Here is a 17,239-nt window from a genome sequence, read left to right on the forward strand (position 1 = left end):
CTTTCTCTAAACCGCAGAGCCCTCACCGTGGTTCTGTGATTACCATACCTGTACCACTACCTACAGCAAACCTACTGAATACAGTTCAAGGTGGCTTTGCAGTTCCTACTGTTCTTCGAATATATTCCACAAGGGTATACAGTCAGAGTACTGCCTTTAAAAAATATTGCAAGTAATTATTTTTCCTTCTCTGATCATATGGTCAACTTGATGTACATTCAGAAGAGATAGTATGTTTTTTAGAAAATGTATTTTTTAACATTGCTCCTGGAGTATACAAGTGCAGTTTATTTTTACATAATCAACCTCATTGATTTCTTACTAATTCTAATAAGTTACCTGTATATTTTCCCAGGTTTTCACTCTAGATAATCATAGAGTCTGCAGAAAATAAAAAGCAGTTTTGCCTTTTTTGTTTTAGTCTGTAAAGCTGTTGTTACTTTTCTTTACTGCATTCTTAGGACCTTCACTGTAGTGTTGAGTAGACTGTAATACAGGAAACCTTTAATCTTGTTCCTGATGTAATGGGACTGCAGTTAAAATTTCATCAATAAACATGTTCGCTGTAGGTTTTTGATAGGTAGCTTTTTAAAGGTTATGAACATTCCTTTATGGTATTATTTGCTAAAGAGTTTCTATCATGAATAGGTATTAGCTTTATTAAATGCTTTTTTTTAATCTTGTGATAATTATTTGATTTTTTTCTTTCAATATATTAATATGTTGAATTACACTGATACGTGTTTTAATGCTAAAATACCCTTGATGTCTTGTGTCAAAATCATCTTGGTTATATTTTTTAATACATTGATTTTCTATCTAATATGTAATTTAGAATTTTTACATTTGTGTTCCTGAGAGGAATTGACCTATAATTTTTTTTTAACCACAGTTTCAAAGATCTGTTTAGCTTTTCTGTTTCTTCTTAAGACAATTTGAGTCACATTTTTCTAAGACAGTATTTGTTTTATCTGAATAATAAAATCTATTGTATGAAGTTGTTCACTATTTTATATTTTAATTTCTTGGTAGAGGTTTGTCATAGTATTATTCTTTTTCAAAGAACCAATTTTTGCTTTTCTTTCTCTTCTTTTTTAAAAAATTTAAAATTTATGTGTGTTATTTTTTGGCTGCCCTGGATCTTAGTTTCAGCATGAGGGATCTAGTTGCAACATGGGAACTCTTAATTGTGTCATGTGGGATCTAGTTCCCTGACCAAGGATCAAACCTGCGCCCCCTGCGTTGGGAGTATTAGCCACTAATACCATCAGGGAAGTCCCATGTTTCTCTTCTCTCTTATATCTTTGTTTCTATTTCATTAATCTGCTCTTTACTATTACTTTCCTCCTATTATTTCTGCTTTAAAAAAGAATTATTAGATATTAGCTTCTTGATGGTTGATCTTTCTCCTTGTCTAAATGTAATCTGTTAAGGCTGTAAATTTAATTCCAAGTTAAATTAGAAGTGGTATTTTAATTTGTAAATTAAATGTAGCTGCTGCATTCAAAAACTTTATTGAGGTGAAACTTACATGCCATAAAAATTTATCCTTCTTATATCCTTCTTACATGTAAAATCCAATGATTTTTAGTATATTTACAGAGTTGCAACATCACTACAATCTAATTTTAGAAAATTCTCATAACCCCAGAGAGAAACCTCCTGCCCATTTGCAGTCATTTTCCATTCCTATCCCAACCCTAGGCAACCATTTACCTACTTTCTGTCTCTGTAGATTTGCCTTTTCTGAACATTTCATAGAATTAGAAGCATACACGGTTTTTTTGTGTTTGGCTTCTTTCACTTTTGAGATTCATCTATGTTGTTCAGATTGTTCATTCCTTTTTTATTGCTAAATAATAATTATTTTCATTACTGTTCAGAAGTAAGTATTTTCTAATCTTTGTTATGACTTCTTTCATCATCAAGTTAGTTAGAAGTGGGTATTTTAATTTGCAAATGTAGGATTTTAAATTTCTTCCTTGGATATCGATTTCTAACTCAATTGCTTTGGGTTTATGATTCTTTGATGTGTGCTGAAACTGCCTTAATCATCTAATGCTTGATTGTTTTCAGCAAACATTTCCTCTGCACTTGGGAACAGGGTGTATTTGCTAATGTTAGGCACAAGATTTTACATATGTTATTAGATTTGAACTTGTATTTGAATCTTTTATATCATTATTAATATTTGTTTGCTTAATCTGTCAAGTACTGAGAGAAGTGAGATAAAAATTCTCTTTTACAAGGATAGATTTATAAATTTCTCATAGTGTAGTTAATTTGGGGATTATATTATTAGGTGCATACACATTTTAAATCATCATATCTTCCTGGTGAGCTGAATCTTTTATCATTTTACAGACCCTTTTTGTCTTTGATAATACCTTGAGATTTGTTTTGCCTAATGTTAATTTAGTTATACCAGCTTTTTTTGGAGATGTGTGTCTTTTCTTTTTACTTTTGACTGTCTTGTGACTTTTTGCTTCAAGTTGGTATTTCATAATAATATATATAATAATATGGCTAGATTAACTTTTTAATCTATTTGAAAATCTTTGTCTTTCAAGTAGTACATTCAGTCCAGTTACATTGTGATCACTGATAAATTTAGGTTGATACCCACCATCTTACATAGTGCGTTATTTTTGTCCTATCTTGTGTATTTTCTTTCTTTTCTTTTTGGGGCTTGATTGAGCTTTCATTTTCTTATCTCTTGCCCTCTATTTTGTAATGGAATGTTTTAACCATAAACAAAAAGTAGACAACTTATATTAAATTCTCATACTCATCAACAGTTATAAGTATCTTATCAATTTGGTTTCATCTTATTACCTGCCCCCCTCCCACCCTAGACACACACACACACATACACACAGACACATTCACACACACTTTTTTTCTGGGGCATTTTGCATTTTTGTTAAAGCAAATTCCAGATAAAATAATATTTCACCATTCAGTTCTTTCCTCTCTGTATAACCACAATTACAACACCTACAATTCTTCATTGTAATCTAATACCAGTCCTTCTTCAGATATCCTTGTTTGTCTTAAAATTTTCTTTTCACATTTGGCTTATCCCAGTCCGAATCCAAATAATATGGCACTTGGCTGATATATCTAATTCTCTTTCTGTATCTTCTCCTTTTCTCCTCACTTTTTTGCTTTTCATTCCATGTCTTTGTGGAAGAAACCAGGTCATTTGTCCTATAGAATTTTCCATTCTGGATTTGCCTGCTTGTATTATCAAGATGTCTTTTAATTTTTCTTGTAGACCGGTTAGATTCAGAGGATTCATTATTTTCAGGTTTTATTCTTTCGGCGAGAAATACTTTATAGGTGGTACCATATACTTCATATTTGGGCATTTAGTAAACAGGTGTTTTCTAAATGATCCACTTCCAGTGATGTGCAGGTTCACCAGAGGATTCAAGTGGTGTGATTCTGCATTCTTCATCCGCCTTTATCTCAATCACTTTAGTATTTATTGATTATTGTTTCCTAGAACTGTTTTTGAACAGCAGTTGCAAAGTGGTGATTTCCTGTTATTCCTTCTGGGTTTATTAGTTAGAAATCATCTATAAAAAGCTTTATGTCATCAACAGTTTAGTCAATTTAAAGGGTAGTTCATTCAGGAAGGACGGAACAGACGCAGGATTCTTTCCTTTTATCACTTTTTCAGAATAATGAATCAGGTCCCTGACAACCTCTCAAAAGGTGACCCAGGCAACCCCCTTGAACCCCTGACATTTTTTGGAATATCACTGCCAATGCATGGATTTATGTATTGAAGACAGTCTTCTTTTCATGATCTAATTATTTCAATCTACCTGGCTTTGTATTCTTTTTAAACTGTCCAGTGATCTTAGTCTTTGATCACTTTCTTTCTTTCTGGCAAAAAAAAAAGATACTTCAGACTTACACTCCAGCCTGGGCATAGCCACTTGCAAGGAGCTGTGGTTTCTTCAAGTAAGAGATGGAACATAGAGACAGCAGTTTGTATGCTAGGATGCTCTTTGCTGCTGCTGTGTCATTGTTTCTAGGCCTTTTCAGTGAACAGAACTAGAAATATGTAGTTTTTAAAAAGGAAAAATAATCCATACCTTAATACTGATATTTCAAATTCAAATTTAAGATTAAAGAGTTGTTTTTTACTTCTTTGACTTTATACTTGTATCTCTTTTCTGTTACACTGAAAATCTTGATTTGTTTGTTCTGAGATCTCTGTAAGTTACTTATTTTATATTGCAGAATGTATGTATTTTGTATACATATAAACAGTAAATGACCAAGCATTAACTATGATTACTGAGTGCAGGTCAAGGTTTTTTGCAATTTGTTTTTGTTCTGAAGATGTGTCCTGTTGGGAATTTATACCAAAATACTTTGTTCAGAGTCACTTGAAATAATCCTTTGAGTGATGTGAAACCAACTTGGTTTATAGTTAAATTCATTTATTGCTATTTCCTTTCAATTTTTAGAGATTTCATGAGAGTTTTTCTAAGTCAACTTTCATTCTAGTTTTGTAAGACATTAGCAGAATTGCAAAGTCAAAACTATAAGACAAGAGATTGATATATTCAGCAAAGGCTAGCTTCTCATACCTTGTTTCTTTTTTCCTCTGTCATTCACCGTTGCTGTAGCAAGTCACCACCAACGTAGCATATTGGAGCAACACAGATTGATTGTCTCACAGGTCTTTAGTTCATAAGTCTGACCGATCATACTGAACTGCAATCAGGGTGCACTTATGGCTGTGTTCCTTCCTGGAGGCTCTAGAGGGAACCCTTTTCCTTGCCTTTCCTGGCTTCTAGAGGCTGCCTTCCTTCTTTGGCTGCCTCCTTGCTTCTTCAAAGTCAGCAACACTGTATCTCTTTGTCTCTCTTTTTGCCCTCAAATCTTTCCCTCTGAACATAACTGCTAAAGGCTCTCTGCCTTTAAGGACTCTTGTAGTTAGGTTGGGCCCACCCTGATAATCTCTGTATCTTGGGGTCCTGACCCCCTAATCACATCCTCCAAAGCCCCTCTTGTCATGTAAAGTAGTTTATTCACAGGTCTAGGAATTAAGACTTGGATGTCTTTGGGGTGCTACAATTTTGCCTACTATGCTTCCCCCTAAGGTAACTAGCTTTTCCAGTTTTTAAATTTTACGTTTTCACTGTTTATTATTGAAAATATGAGAAAATATTTGTCCACTACCTCCTTTCCTCAGAAGGTAACATAATATAAACGTTTGGAACTTTGCTTTTTTCCCACTTGCACAACAGCGTATCCTGGAGTTCACACCATAGCAGTGTATTGAGAAACGCCTTCATTCCTTTAGAGACACACGGGACTTCATTGTGTGAACATACCATAGCTATTTGACCAGTCCCTGCCGATGACTGTTTGTTTTTTTTCCAGTCTCTTGTATTTGAAATAATCCCGCAATGAAAAGCTTTGTGTATACATTGTTTTCACCTCTGTTTCTTCTTGTATCAATACTTAAATGGCTTCACTCTTTACATTTAGATCTTTGAGCTCTTTGGTATATGTCCCTTGAGAAATGGGTCCAAATTTATTTTTTTCACCCATAAAATTTGACTCGCATATCTTATTTAACAAAGTCTAAAATTAATCATTATGTCTATCCTTTTCACTGAACAATATACAGAACTTGGGTTGACTGCTCAAAGTACCTCCCTTTGCTCTTACATTATGTAGTATCACTTTTTTTTAACACCAAGCTAAACAGTATTATATTATTTTATGGGAACAATATTTGTTTATTTTTATCCACATTTGCCATTTCATTTCTTTTCCCATCTCAGAGCTTCCTCCTAGGGTCATTTTCATTCTGTCTAAGGCAGATACCTTTTCTGAGCATCCATTGAAGTAAATGGTGGTTTTGTTTATCTGATAAAAAATCTTTATTTCACCCTCTTTTAAAACGTTTTTTTAGCTGAAAATAAGATTCTGAGTTCTCCTTCAGCTGTAGATGTTATCCCACTGTTTTCTGACTTCTTTTGTTGGTCTTGAAAAATCATCATTCCTTTGTATTTAGTCTCCCTTTCCTCTGGGGCTGTTTTGGATTTTCTCATTGTTTTTGTTGTCCTGAGGTTTCAGGACTGCAAATCTGCATTTGCATTTCTCTTTTTTACCTTGTTGGGGATTTGTGGACTCTCTGAATATGAAGATTCCATCCTTCTATTTTTCCTTCCAGAATTTGATTCAACATGTGGGGCTTCTTACTTTCTCCTTAATGTCTCTTAGTTTCTTATTGTGTGGTTCACCTTTCTCTCTCAGAGATGCATTCTGAATGTGTCTTCACATCCATTTATTGATTCTTTAACCATGTCTTTGATCTGTCATTGAGTTTTTAGTTCTTACTACATTTTATAATTTCTAAAGTCATCCTGGGTTCTTTCAAACATGCCTAATATTTTTATAGGCGTGTTCCTGACTCATTTTTAAAAATTCTCATTCTTATTCCTTTAAGCATTTGAAGCAAGTTTGTTTTATATTCTCTGTCCACTAATTCCAGAGAAGCCTGGAGTGCTGCAGTCCATGGGGTGGCAAAGAGTCAGACACAACTGAGTGACTGAATTAAACTGAATTCCAGTATATATAGGATTTTCGATGGGTCTAATTCTGTTGTTTATTGTTGTTGCCAAGTCATGCTGGCAGTAAGCCTGTGAGTCTGTCCTTGTATGTTTTACAATTTTGGATCATGCATCATATTCAGCTGGGCTCCCCCTGGAGCAGTAATACTGGAATATATGCTCTGAATTTGCATCTCTGCAGCGAGGGTTTGCATTTGCTTCTGCCACGTGGTCCAGGAGAACTGAAGTTAGATTCTTGGCTTAGAGTTTCTCAAGCCACACAGGTAGTTAAAAGTTACCCTCTAAACTCATTGTGTGAGTATGACCTGAAATTACACACTTTTAGGAAGACTTTTTCTTCTATCTCAGCCTCACGTCTAGACTGACAGATTATTTGTCTACTTTTGCCAGTGGACAGATTGGGGGGTGGAGGGCTTTACCATTTTTCTTAATATGTAACTGTTTGAAGGTTTGGCTTTATGTGAAAGGTTTCAGTTTAGATAACCTACCAGCAGTGTTTGTCATCTTTTATGCATTATTTTTAGGCTTTTCATAGCGAGGGGACCTGGGAGGGCATCTCCAAGTGAAAGTGGTAGTCATTCAGTCGTGTCCAACTCTTTGTGATCCCATGGACTGCAGCTCACCAGGCTCCTCTGTCCACATATTTGCTAGGCAAGGATACTGGAGTGGATTGCCATTCCCTTCTCCAGGGGATCTTCCCGACCCAGGGATCGAACCTGGGTCTCCTGCACTGCAGGTGAACTCTGTACCATCTGAGCCACCAGCAAAGTATTTTAAAGAACAAAACTATGTGTTCTTTTAAAATACTAATATTCAGGAGGAAAAAGAGAAAAAAGCTTGTGAAAGAATCTAAGAGAGAAGAAATAAGGTGACTGCTTGGGCTCCCTGCCTGGGTCTGATGTGCCTGCCTGTGTATATCCTGTGAATCAGCCACTGGAGAGGCTGCTGCTGGACACCTCGTGGGAAACGACAGCACGATCAGAATGCTTTTGTCTCAAGGTTTCCCCTGACCTCCCTGCCATCTGCTGTGCCCTGCTTTTCCTCCAGCTTAGACTTTCTACCTCCTCTTATGTTGCGCATCACACAAGTTTAACTCAAGAACCATAGTATTTTAGAGTCTCTTGTCCCTTGATCTCTGTAATGTACTGTGGGGGCCATTTCACAGAAACTGTCAGCAGCGGTTCTGTGAGAAGGTGTCCAGGAGTTAGGAAGGGATGGTTCCACTGAGTCAAGCCTGTGTCCCACATGGAACCAGGTTCTAACCCGCTTGGAATCCACTGGTGTCGTTGAACTTGGAGAATTAGTCCATACTCTCTCTGAGCCCAGTCCTGTAATTGAAGAGGCCTGTCAATCTCACTTCTTTAGGTATTGAGTTCTGTAGGCCCATTACTCACTATTTGAAGCACTTTATTTTTAAAACTTACCCAAGTTTTTAAACATGGATAAGGGTGGAAATACATATGTATGAAATTACCCTTGTTACTGGAGGGCAGCAAAGGCAAAGAACTATAAAACTTGGGGGCATGGGTTTGCTACTTGATATTGACATGGAGCACTATCTGAGGATCAAAACAAAATAAAAACTATGCCTTGAAGACATCTTAAACCTGGAAAGAGTTGGGATTTCTTACCAAAGCTGTCCTTACTCCTAACTTTATTTCATGAATGGCGTCTCTTGACAGTGACAAGATACCAGCCTAAATAGAATCTCCTTATCCCATCCCTCCCTCAATTTGCTTGCTGTTTTGGTTTACAATGTCTTAAGAGACACAATTAGCTAATTAATTAAGACCTAATTAATTGAGTTAATTACTACAAATGAGTCACAATGCCCATAATGGTTAGATGTATTTATTTTAGAAAGTAAGTGGTAGTGAATTAAGACAAACAAAATAAACAATACATTTACAGTTAATTATTAAATTAATAAAAGATATGTTTATAGTTAATTAAAATTTTCATGTTCTTCTTTACATTTTTAGTAATCCTTCACCAGTAGATGATGTTCGCTGGGCTTTAAACAGTATTTGTGCCCCTGTTCTAGTGCTCTCCAGGTATCAGCACATTTAACTCTTAGACCCGGCCCAAGAGATAAGAACTGTTATCTCTCATTTTCCCACTGAAGAGGCTGAGTGCAGAGAAATTAAATGAAGGTCTTGAAGCTAGTAGGTAACAGAAATGACTCAGAACAGCTAGTCTGGCCCTAAAGCCCCTGCTGAGCAGAAACTGGCTCACCTGGCGAGTAAAGCCACTGACAGTTGTTTCAGCTCCCACCACCATTCCTGCCGACGGTTTTAAATTTCATTCTTTGAAGCTTAGTCTCAGCAGATAGGGTGGTTTAGAAGCCAGTTCCGTGGTTGTCTTTATTGGTTCACGTGGACCCGGGGTAGGCCTGGGAGTTTTACATTGTTTGTGGTGCCAACTTGCTGACCTCCTCTCTGTTTCAGTTTTTGTTCCAGCAGCTGGGAATGTTGGTGTCCTTTGTGAAGAGCCACATCAGACCTTACATGGATGAGATAGTCACGCTCATGAGAGTGAGTAGAAATGAATGCTTTGGCCTGTTCCTTGGGGTTTGTGTCCGGGAGCATCTGGAAGCAGGTTTGGATGACGTGGACATGTTTTTTATGGGTCGTCATAGAGCTGTTACAACCTGAGGATGAAAAGTGGAGCATGGTATCCCAGTGGATCCTGAAGGGGTGGAGGGGCCATAGCTACAGGCTCCCAGGTACAAGAGTTCAAGGTGTAAGGTCTGAGGAGAAATCCTGAAGTAATTGTTCTGCCAGAAATAGACTTGAGTTCCTTGCCTTACACACAGCAGAGCAATTTCACTTTAATATCACAGCAGTGCTTCACTCTTCCCACAAAAGCCCTCTTCCTTACTGCCTATAAAACCATGGCCTTAAGAGAGGACTGGGGATTGGGCCTTCCTGGGGCCATTAAATATGGTGGACTCCTGTCAGACTCTGAGGAGGAACGTGATGCTTTCCCCTGCTGCTTTCTACCGCCTGACTGCTGCCTTCTGACTACAGTCACAACTGAGAGGGGGCTTGTGTCCCAGATGTTATAATGTGCTTTAAGCAGGTGCACAGGACACCCCATTGACAGTAGTATTGATCTTCTGTTTTGAAGTGGGGGAGGCTGCTTCCTACTGTTCTTTATAATTTCAGTGTCTCTGCTGGGGAGGTTGCTTTGCAGAGATGGCTGTGTCCTAAAAAATTTGGAAGACACTTCTTCCAGGCATTTTTGTTCTTCTACACGAGCCCTTTGTAGTTGGCTTGAAGGAAGCAGCAGGACTAAAACCAAAATGACTGGCTTCAAAAATGAAACTTCCCCAAAAATGAGTCCTCAGAACCAAATAACTCCCATATGTATAAATACGTGAGAGCTGCAGGAGGCTGAAGAGCCTGTCGGATGGAATTAGGGAAGTGGGGAATGGCACAGGAGGAAGCAGTGTGCTCTTGGGTCAAAGCTGAAGTAATCTGTGACTTGCTTCCCCAAAAAAGAGTTAACGGCCAAGGCATAGGGGTTTGGGGCAGGGAGCCTTACACCTGCCAGATCCAGCTCTCACTCCCTTCAGGTCACAGAACATGCAGCAGGGCTCTCGCCTTGGCTCTCAATCCAGGGCATTTTAGTAAGCTCCCCCCAGCCAGGGAGAGCTTGGGCTTTGTGAACAGTGATCCAGCCACCATCCCTGGGGAGGCTGCCTGGCTTCTTTGAGGTAGGGGAAACCCCTTGTGAGGAGTCCCGGTAGTCCTCCAGGGGAGAGTAGTAGTTGTAGTGTGTGCGTGCTCAGTCATGCCAGATACTTTGTGACCCCAAGGACTGCAGCCCGCCAGGCTCCTCTGTGGGATTTCCCAGGCAAGAATACTGGAGTGGGTTACCATTTCCTTCTGCATGGGATCTTCCCGACCCAGTGATTGAACCCACATCTCTTTCATTGGCAGGCCCACTGAGCCACTTAGACTTCTTTTAAGCCTTTCATCCAAGGAGTTGTCTCTTTTCTGTTTTTTCATTGACTTCTACTCTGATTTAAATGGAAGCCCAACAGGCTCAGTGGTAAAGAATCCACCTGCCAGGCAGGAGACTCGGATTCAATCCCTGGGTCAAAAGGATCCCTTGGAGAAGGAAATGGCAGCCCACTCCAGTATTCTTGCCTGGGAAATCCTACGGACAGAAGAACCTGGTAGGCCCCAGTCCACGGGGTCACAAAAGAGTCAGACATGACTTAGCAACAACCAAGAGTACTAATATGCACATGTTGCCATCATTAAGTCTCCTGCTTTAGAGGTTTTAAATAAATTACTAGGCAGCTGTCTTTCTGAATTGATTTGAAGTGACAGCTTTCCTTGGAGTGAGAGATTGGACCAATTTGCTTTGTAGTACTAAGACAGGATCTGGAGCCAGTTGGCCAGGTTTTCATTTTAGTAACTTATGTGGGATATAATTGGATGAATGTAGAAAAATACTCTTTGTGGCACTCTCTTGGCCTGAAAATGGTTTGGGACAGGTATGAGATGCTGTTGAGCGAAGTCTATATTTAGAAAGAGCAGGAAATCTTGTTAACAGTAGAGTTGCCCCCTGGCAGAGCCCAGGTGGAACCCAAAGCAGAACCACCCTGGACAACTAGCGAGCTCCTAGAGCACTGCAGAGCTGGTGGTCCATTCATTCTGTAAATGGGTTTGGGTGGCTGGAATATACCAGGCTCTCTGCTGGATTCAGGGAGACAGATGTATCAGCTGGTTTCATGCCCTTAACTAGCCTACAGTTGAATAGAGGGAGGATAGCAAAAAAAAATTGTTGCAGGTGCTGGAAAGAGGAGAGCAGAGGGACCCACAGTGGATGATGGAAAGAGACAGGAAAGGCTTCTGAGTAGAAATGAGCCTTGAGCCAGGTCTGGAAAGAGGTGGGGCTTAGCTGAACAAGAGGTGGGATCTAAGCAGAGAGCACCATGAGCAAAGCACGGAGGATGAAAGTAGTCTGGTGCTTTCAGGGAGATGCAGCTTAGCTGTTCACTGTGATGTGGGGTACAGGAGGACCTGGGGAGCAGAGGACAGGGAAGGGTTCCATGGGGCAGACCATGCTCACTGCCTTTCTGCTTCTTTTTAGCTATCTTAGTTCCTTGGTTCCTATGTCAACAGAAGGGCCCCTGACTTTGCCATCCTCTGTCTTCCCCCTTCCTAGGAATTCTGGGTCATGAACACCTCCATCCAGAGCACAATCATTCTCCTCATTGAGCAGATTGTGGTAGCCCTCGGGGGTGAATTTAAGCTCTACCTGCCCCAGCTGATTCCACACATGCTTCGTGTCTTCATGCATGACAATAGCTCAGGCCGCATCGTCTCCATCAAGGTAAGTATCCCGGGACATCCTCTAGAGAGGTTTCCAGAGTCTCTCAGAGTCCCCAGTTGGTCATCTGAGAGACGAGACCCTGTTCTGAGTGACAGGGTGGTGCTCAGGCTAAAAGATTGAATCTAGGAAATACTCTAGTACCTGAAGTGTGCAGTGTGCAGCTTATACAGTGTTTCTGACCCTCTCTTGATTATCTTTATGTTTTGTCTCCTTTAATGGAATAATCTTGGTAAATGTTTATGGCAGAGCAGTTTTCTCTATTACCCAGCCACTGATTCTTTATAGCTGAAGTAAGCGCAGAGAAAGAGAAGTAGCATATAAGCAAAGCAATATGAGAGGAGACTGTGCTACCAAGAGAATGTAATTCCAAGTCACTTATTAAAGTCTGTTCAGAGTACCCCCCAAATTTGAAATTATCCTACCACTGCCACCCTGTGTGGACTTAGGGACTTGGTCCCTGACTGTACTTGTCCATTGCCTTGCCTCTGCTCCTCTTTGCAGTTGCTGGCTGCAATCCAGCTGTTCGGTGCCAACCTGGATGACTATCTGCATTTGTTGCTGCCCCCGATCGTGAAGTTATTTGATGCCCCCGAAGCCCCATTGCCTTCTCGAAAGTGAGCACTTGCCCTCTAGGACTAACAGTCATCAATCTAGTTAACCATTAAAATGTCTTATTGAAAATGTCCTTTTCCTAAGTCCCTGGGCCATATTTCTTTTCTTTTTTTTTTTTTTTTTGTCATTTTAGGTTGGTCCAGAAATGTACTCCCATTAGGTTAGTCCAGAAGTGTACCAGGCTTCTGGAAATCTTAACTGTCCCCATCCCACTGCGGTGTGTGTTGGCTCTGTGCACCCAAAATAACGTCAGAAGCCATTCCTTCCCAATAGGTACCGATAGTTAAGGTAGCCCTCAGTTGTTTCTGTTACTCTGGGCTATGTGTCAGTAGTTACTGTATCTCAGCGGTTGTTGTAGGGCCGCGCTAGAGACTGTGGACCGTCTGACGGAGTCTCTGGATTTCACGGACTATGCCTCTCGGATCATTCATCCGATTGTACGCACACTGGACCAGAGCCCAGAACTCCGTTCCACAGCAATGGACACATTGTCTTCACTCGTCTTTCAGCTGGGAAAGAAGGTGAGGTGGGAGTCCTCAACACACGTGCTCTTCTGACTTAGCGAACTCCTCCGCTTGTCAGTCCATAGGCCTCAACCACTGTCAGAGAGAGGGGAATCATTTACGCCCTTTTTCCCTTCTTTAGCAAGTGTTTATTGAGCCACCTCTGTGGGCTGAGTGCTGTTCTGGGGACAATGCAGTGAACAGAATGATGTCCTTGTTCCCACAGAGCTCACGTTCCAGTGAAGCAAAGCTCTGAGACATCATTTATCTCATGAGGGTGACGGATGGGGAGAGACGCTGTTTCTTTAGGGGAGGTGAGGAAGACCACTCTGAAAAGGTGACATTTCAGCAGAGACCTAAGTAACGGAAAGGCCCAGGCCCAGGGAGCTGGCTGCAGGCACAAGGAAGAGCAAAGGCATAGGTTCCAGAAGGCAGAACCTGAAGAGAGGGGACAGCAGAGTAATGACTTGAGCAGGGGAGAGGGCTTGAAAAGATCATAGAGAACCTTGTGAGGGCTGGGCTGGCAATAGGCCCACTGGAAGCTACATATTGTGACCACTAGTTCTCAGAATGTGATTCCCTGACAGGCAGCACCAGTATCTACATAGCTGGGTGCCATTAGAACTGCAGGTCCCCCAGGACCTGCTGAGCCAGAGCTCTGATTGTAAGCGCAGCAGTCTCTGGTTTCATATGCCTTCCAGGTGATTCGGATGCCCACGAGAATTTGCACATCGCTGTTTCATTGTAAGTACTTTGACTTTTACTCTGAGCAGCACTGAAAGTCTTTGGAGAGATTGAGCACAGGAATACTGTGATCTGACCTAACATTTTTAAATGATGGCTCTTAGCGCTGTGTGGAAGAACAGACTGGGCCAAGAGTGGAAGCAGAGAGACCATTACAGTAAAAGCCAGTTGCAGTGACCCAGATGGAAGGCGGTGGGTGTGAGGATCATAGCCTAGGGGCCAGAAAGTGATTCTCCTGCAACCACAGAGCTAGTCCCAAACCCCGAAGTAATAGCTGTAATAAGGCAGTGCTAATAATCTTTTCTCTCTTTCCTACTCTCCAAAGTAATGGTTTCTGATTTGTTTACTCTCCTCTTGCAGTACCAAATTTTCATTCCAATGGTGAACAAAGTTCTGGTGAGACACCGAATCAACCATCAGCGCTACGACGTCCTCATCTGCAGGATAGTCAAGGTGAGCTGTGCTTTGTTTCTGCTCTCAAGTCCCCTCGTCATCTTTCTTAACTGGTGTTCTTAGCGGTGGGAGTATATGTAGCTTTTTAGCTCTGAACTGTGCTGTCCTGTGCTGTGCTGAGCCAAGTCTGTTCAGTCGTGTCTGACTCTTTGCGACCCTATGGACTTTAGCCCACCAGGCGCCTCTGTCCATGGGATTCTCCAGGCAAGAGCACTGGAGTGGATTACCATGCCCTCCTCCAGGGGATCTTCCCTACCCAGGGATCAAACCCAAGTCTCCTGAGGCTCCTGCATTGCAGGCAAATTCTTTACCGCTGAGCCACTGAGGAAGCCCTTTAGCTCTGAACTAGGGATTGGCAAACTTCTGTCAAGATAATGCAATTTTTCAGTTTTGCAGGCTCGATGGTCTCTGATGAAACTACTCAGCTCTGCCACTGCCACCTGGAAGCAGCCATAGGCATCCATAAGCACATGAGCCAGGTTGCATTCCAGTAAAACTATTTATGGACACCAAAATATGATTCTCTAATAATTTTCATGTGTTGCAGAATATCAGTCTTCTTTCAATTATTTTTTCAATCATTTAAAAAAATGTAGAAACCAGCCTTGGCCCTTAGGCCTGACAAAAACAGGCAGCAAGCAGCTCTTTGCTGCCCCAGCTCTTCATCACATTTATTGCTATGTGCCAGTTGCATGCTCATACTCTTAAGTCAGTGCTTATCAGCAACCATGACTGACCCACGCAGACTGGTCTCAATGCAGAATACAGCCCTCTCATGATTCATTTTGTGTGTACCGGGAATTGTACCTAAATCCTGACTCTTCTGAAAGGTGGGACCCGCCTGAGGTTTAAGGGTGTTTCCTAACCTGGAGCAGGTTGCGGAGTCGCAGGTGTTCTGTAAACTCTGGTTGCAGGGGTATACCCTAGCTGACGAGGAGGAGGACCCTCTGGTTTACCAGCATCGAATGCTGAGGAGCGGCCAAGGTGATGCCTTAGCCAGTGGACCAGTGGAAACGGGGCCCATGAAGAAGCTGCACGTCAGCACCATCAACCTCCAAAAGGCAAGCCCACTGTGTTCTGGGGGGCTTGGAAGGGAGAGCCCTGCTCTTGTCGCTTGTTCGAAACTTTCAACTCTTGCTATCTTCTGTCTAAAATAACCAAAATCCAAGCATTTTCCTGAAAATCTAGATGCCATGAACTTAGGTCATTTTGTCTTTCTCCAAGTGTCTGAATTATACAGTTTTTTAATACAAGGAAAGTAAAGAACAAGGTGTCCTTTTATGTTCCCTTGGAGCTTTGGCACCAGAACTTATTTTTTTTAATACTTTTACTTAATTATTTTATTTTTGGCTGTGCGGGTCTTTGTTGCTGTGCATGCTTTTCTCTAGGTGCACCTCTCTAGTTGTGGGTCATAGTCTTCTCATTGCAGTAGCTTCTCCTGTTGTGGAGCACGGGCTGCAGGACATGTGAGCTCAGTAGTGGCGGCTCTTGGGCCCTGAAGCATAGGCTCAGTAGTTGTGGCGCATGGGCTTAGTTGCTCCGTGGCACGTGGGATCTTCTTGGATCAGGGATCAACCCTGTGTCTCCTGCATTGGCAGGTGAATTCTTTACCACGGAGCCACCAGGGAAGCCCAGTGGAACTTGTTGCAGTTTGCATTCTCATTTTTTACATGAATGGAACACAACCAGTCAGCCTTGTAGTTAGCACTGAGACTGATGCAGGCTCTTGAAAGCAGTCCTTCACAAACTTCTCAGACTCTTTGGGCTTAACCATACACTGGGGACCTTGTTAAAATGCTTGTTCTGATTCAGGCTCAAGCTCAGGCCTTGATAGTCTCTATTTCTAATAAGCTCCCAGGTAATGGCTGATGCTAGTGGTCCATGGGGCCACACTTTCGAGAAGCAAGGATTTAGATCTCCGCAGGTCAGTACTGGATTCTCTGTGCTGACCAAAACCTGGGATAAAACCAGCTTCTCATCACGTATGCCACCAGCGATCCACTTACATATAGGCAGTTTCAAAGCATCTCTGATGGATCTAAACAGAGTAATCATATACTTCACTGACTTTTAAATAAATTTATCAGGTTGCTTATTTTGCACATTTTGCATCAGTCTTTAGTACTTCTGGTGACTGAAAGCAGCTCCCAGTTTGGATTTCAATGTAGTTTTCTTTCCTTTATTACCAGTTGACCCAAGGCAGCTGCACTTCTGTGCAGCAGCAGATAGAGGTAAAGAACTAGGCAGGGCTGGTCCCAGCTGACTTGGTCTCTTGGCCAAGCCCATAAAGATTTGCACACAGACCTGTGTGCATGTGCTCACACACAGCTTTGGAACACTGGCCTTTACTCCTGACATCAGCCTTTACCCATAGGCAACTGCAAAGTAACCACTACTGAGAAAAGTTTGATGATTTAAGATGAAAGTGGTAAAATACCCCTGGGTCAGGAATGATGTTGCTCTCCTGTGTGTGTTTTGTAATTGTTAGTCTCAGACCTCAGGAGGAGAAAGGTTGACACCTGGCATTCCCAAGCGTTTGCTGAGGCCACCATGCTAACGCCTCACCCTTGAGGGAGGGGCTGGACAAGGAGGCCAGATGTATGTTTCCACCCAGATATTTTCAGCCTGCCTTGGTGCAGAATGTCCTTCCAGCCAGGCAGCTGTCCACCCTGCTTTAGGGCTTTGTTTTCTTTACTTTAGGAAATTCCCCAGTGGTCTAGTTTGCTTCCAGGAAGTTTTGCTTTTTACCCAGGATTTGAGAAAAAGAAGGCATCTTAGTTTGTCTCACCTGAAAGAACAGATCAAGTTCAAAAACCCTAAGCAACGTTCTCCACACCTAATGCTCAGATTCATTTCATCTAAAAGTAAATTGTGCTTCTGTGTATTCATGTGATGACAACTAGGGATTGGTATATTTGTCAGTTTTAACCAGCCTTCAAAGTAATAATTTGCCACCTCAGTCACCCTTCTATT

The 17,239-nt window shown here is 41.4% G+C and overlaps 1 protein-coding gene across 2 annotated transcripts in view; it reads left to right on the forward strand.

Annotated features, from left to right (window-relative positions):
- The window catches only part of MTOR (mechanistic target of rapamycin kinase), a 125,223-nt gene that overhangs the window by 24,429 nt on the left and 83,555 nt on the right, over positions 1-17,239 (forward strand). For both annotated transcript variants that reach the window (XM_052654066.1, XM_052654067.1), the window contains exons 20-25: positions 9,053-9,139; positions 11,787-11,954; positions 12,456-12,568; positions 12,925-13,087; positions 14,174-14,266; positions 15,181-15,327. In XM_052654066.1, the coding sequence (XP_052510026.1) occupies positions 9,053-9,139; positions 11,787-11,954; positions 12,456-12,568; positions 12,925-13,087; positions 14,174-14,266; positions 15,181-15,327 (771 nt within the window). The remainder of the gene's footprint in view (positions 1-9,052; positions 9,140-11,786; positions 11,955-12,455; positions 12,569-12,924; positions 13,088-14,173; positions 14,267-15,180; positions 15,328-17,239) is intronic.

This window comes from Budorcas taxicolor, chromosome 16 (genome assembly GCF_023091745.1).
Source record: "Budorcas taxicolor isolate Tak-1 chromosome 16, Takin1.1, whole genome shotgun sequence".
Lineage (NCBI taxonomy): Eukaryota > Metazoa > Chordata > Mammalia > Artiodactyla > Bovidae > Budorcas > Budorcas taxicolor.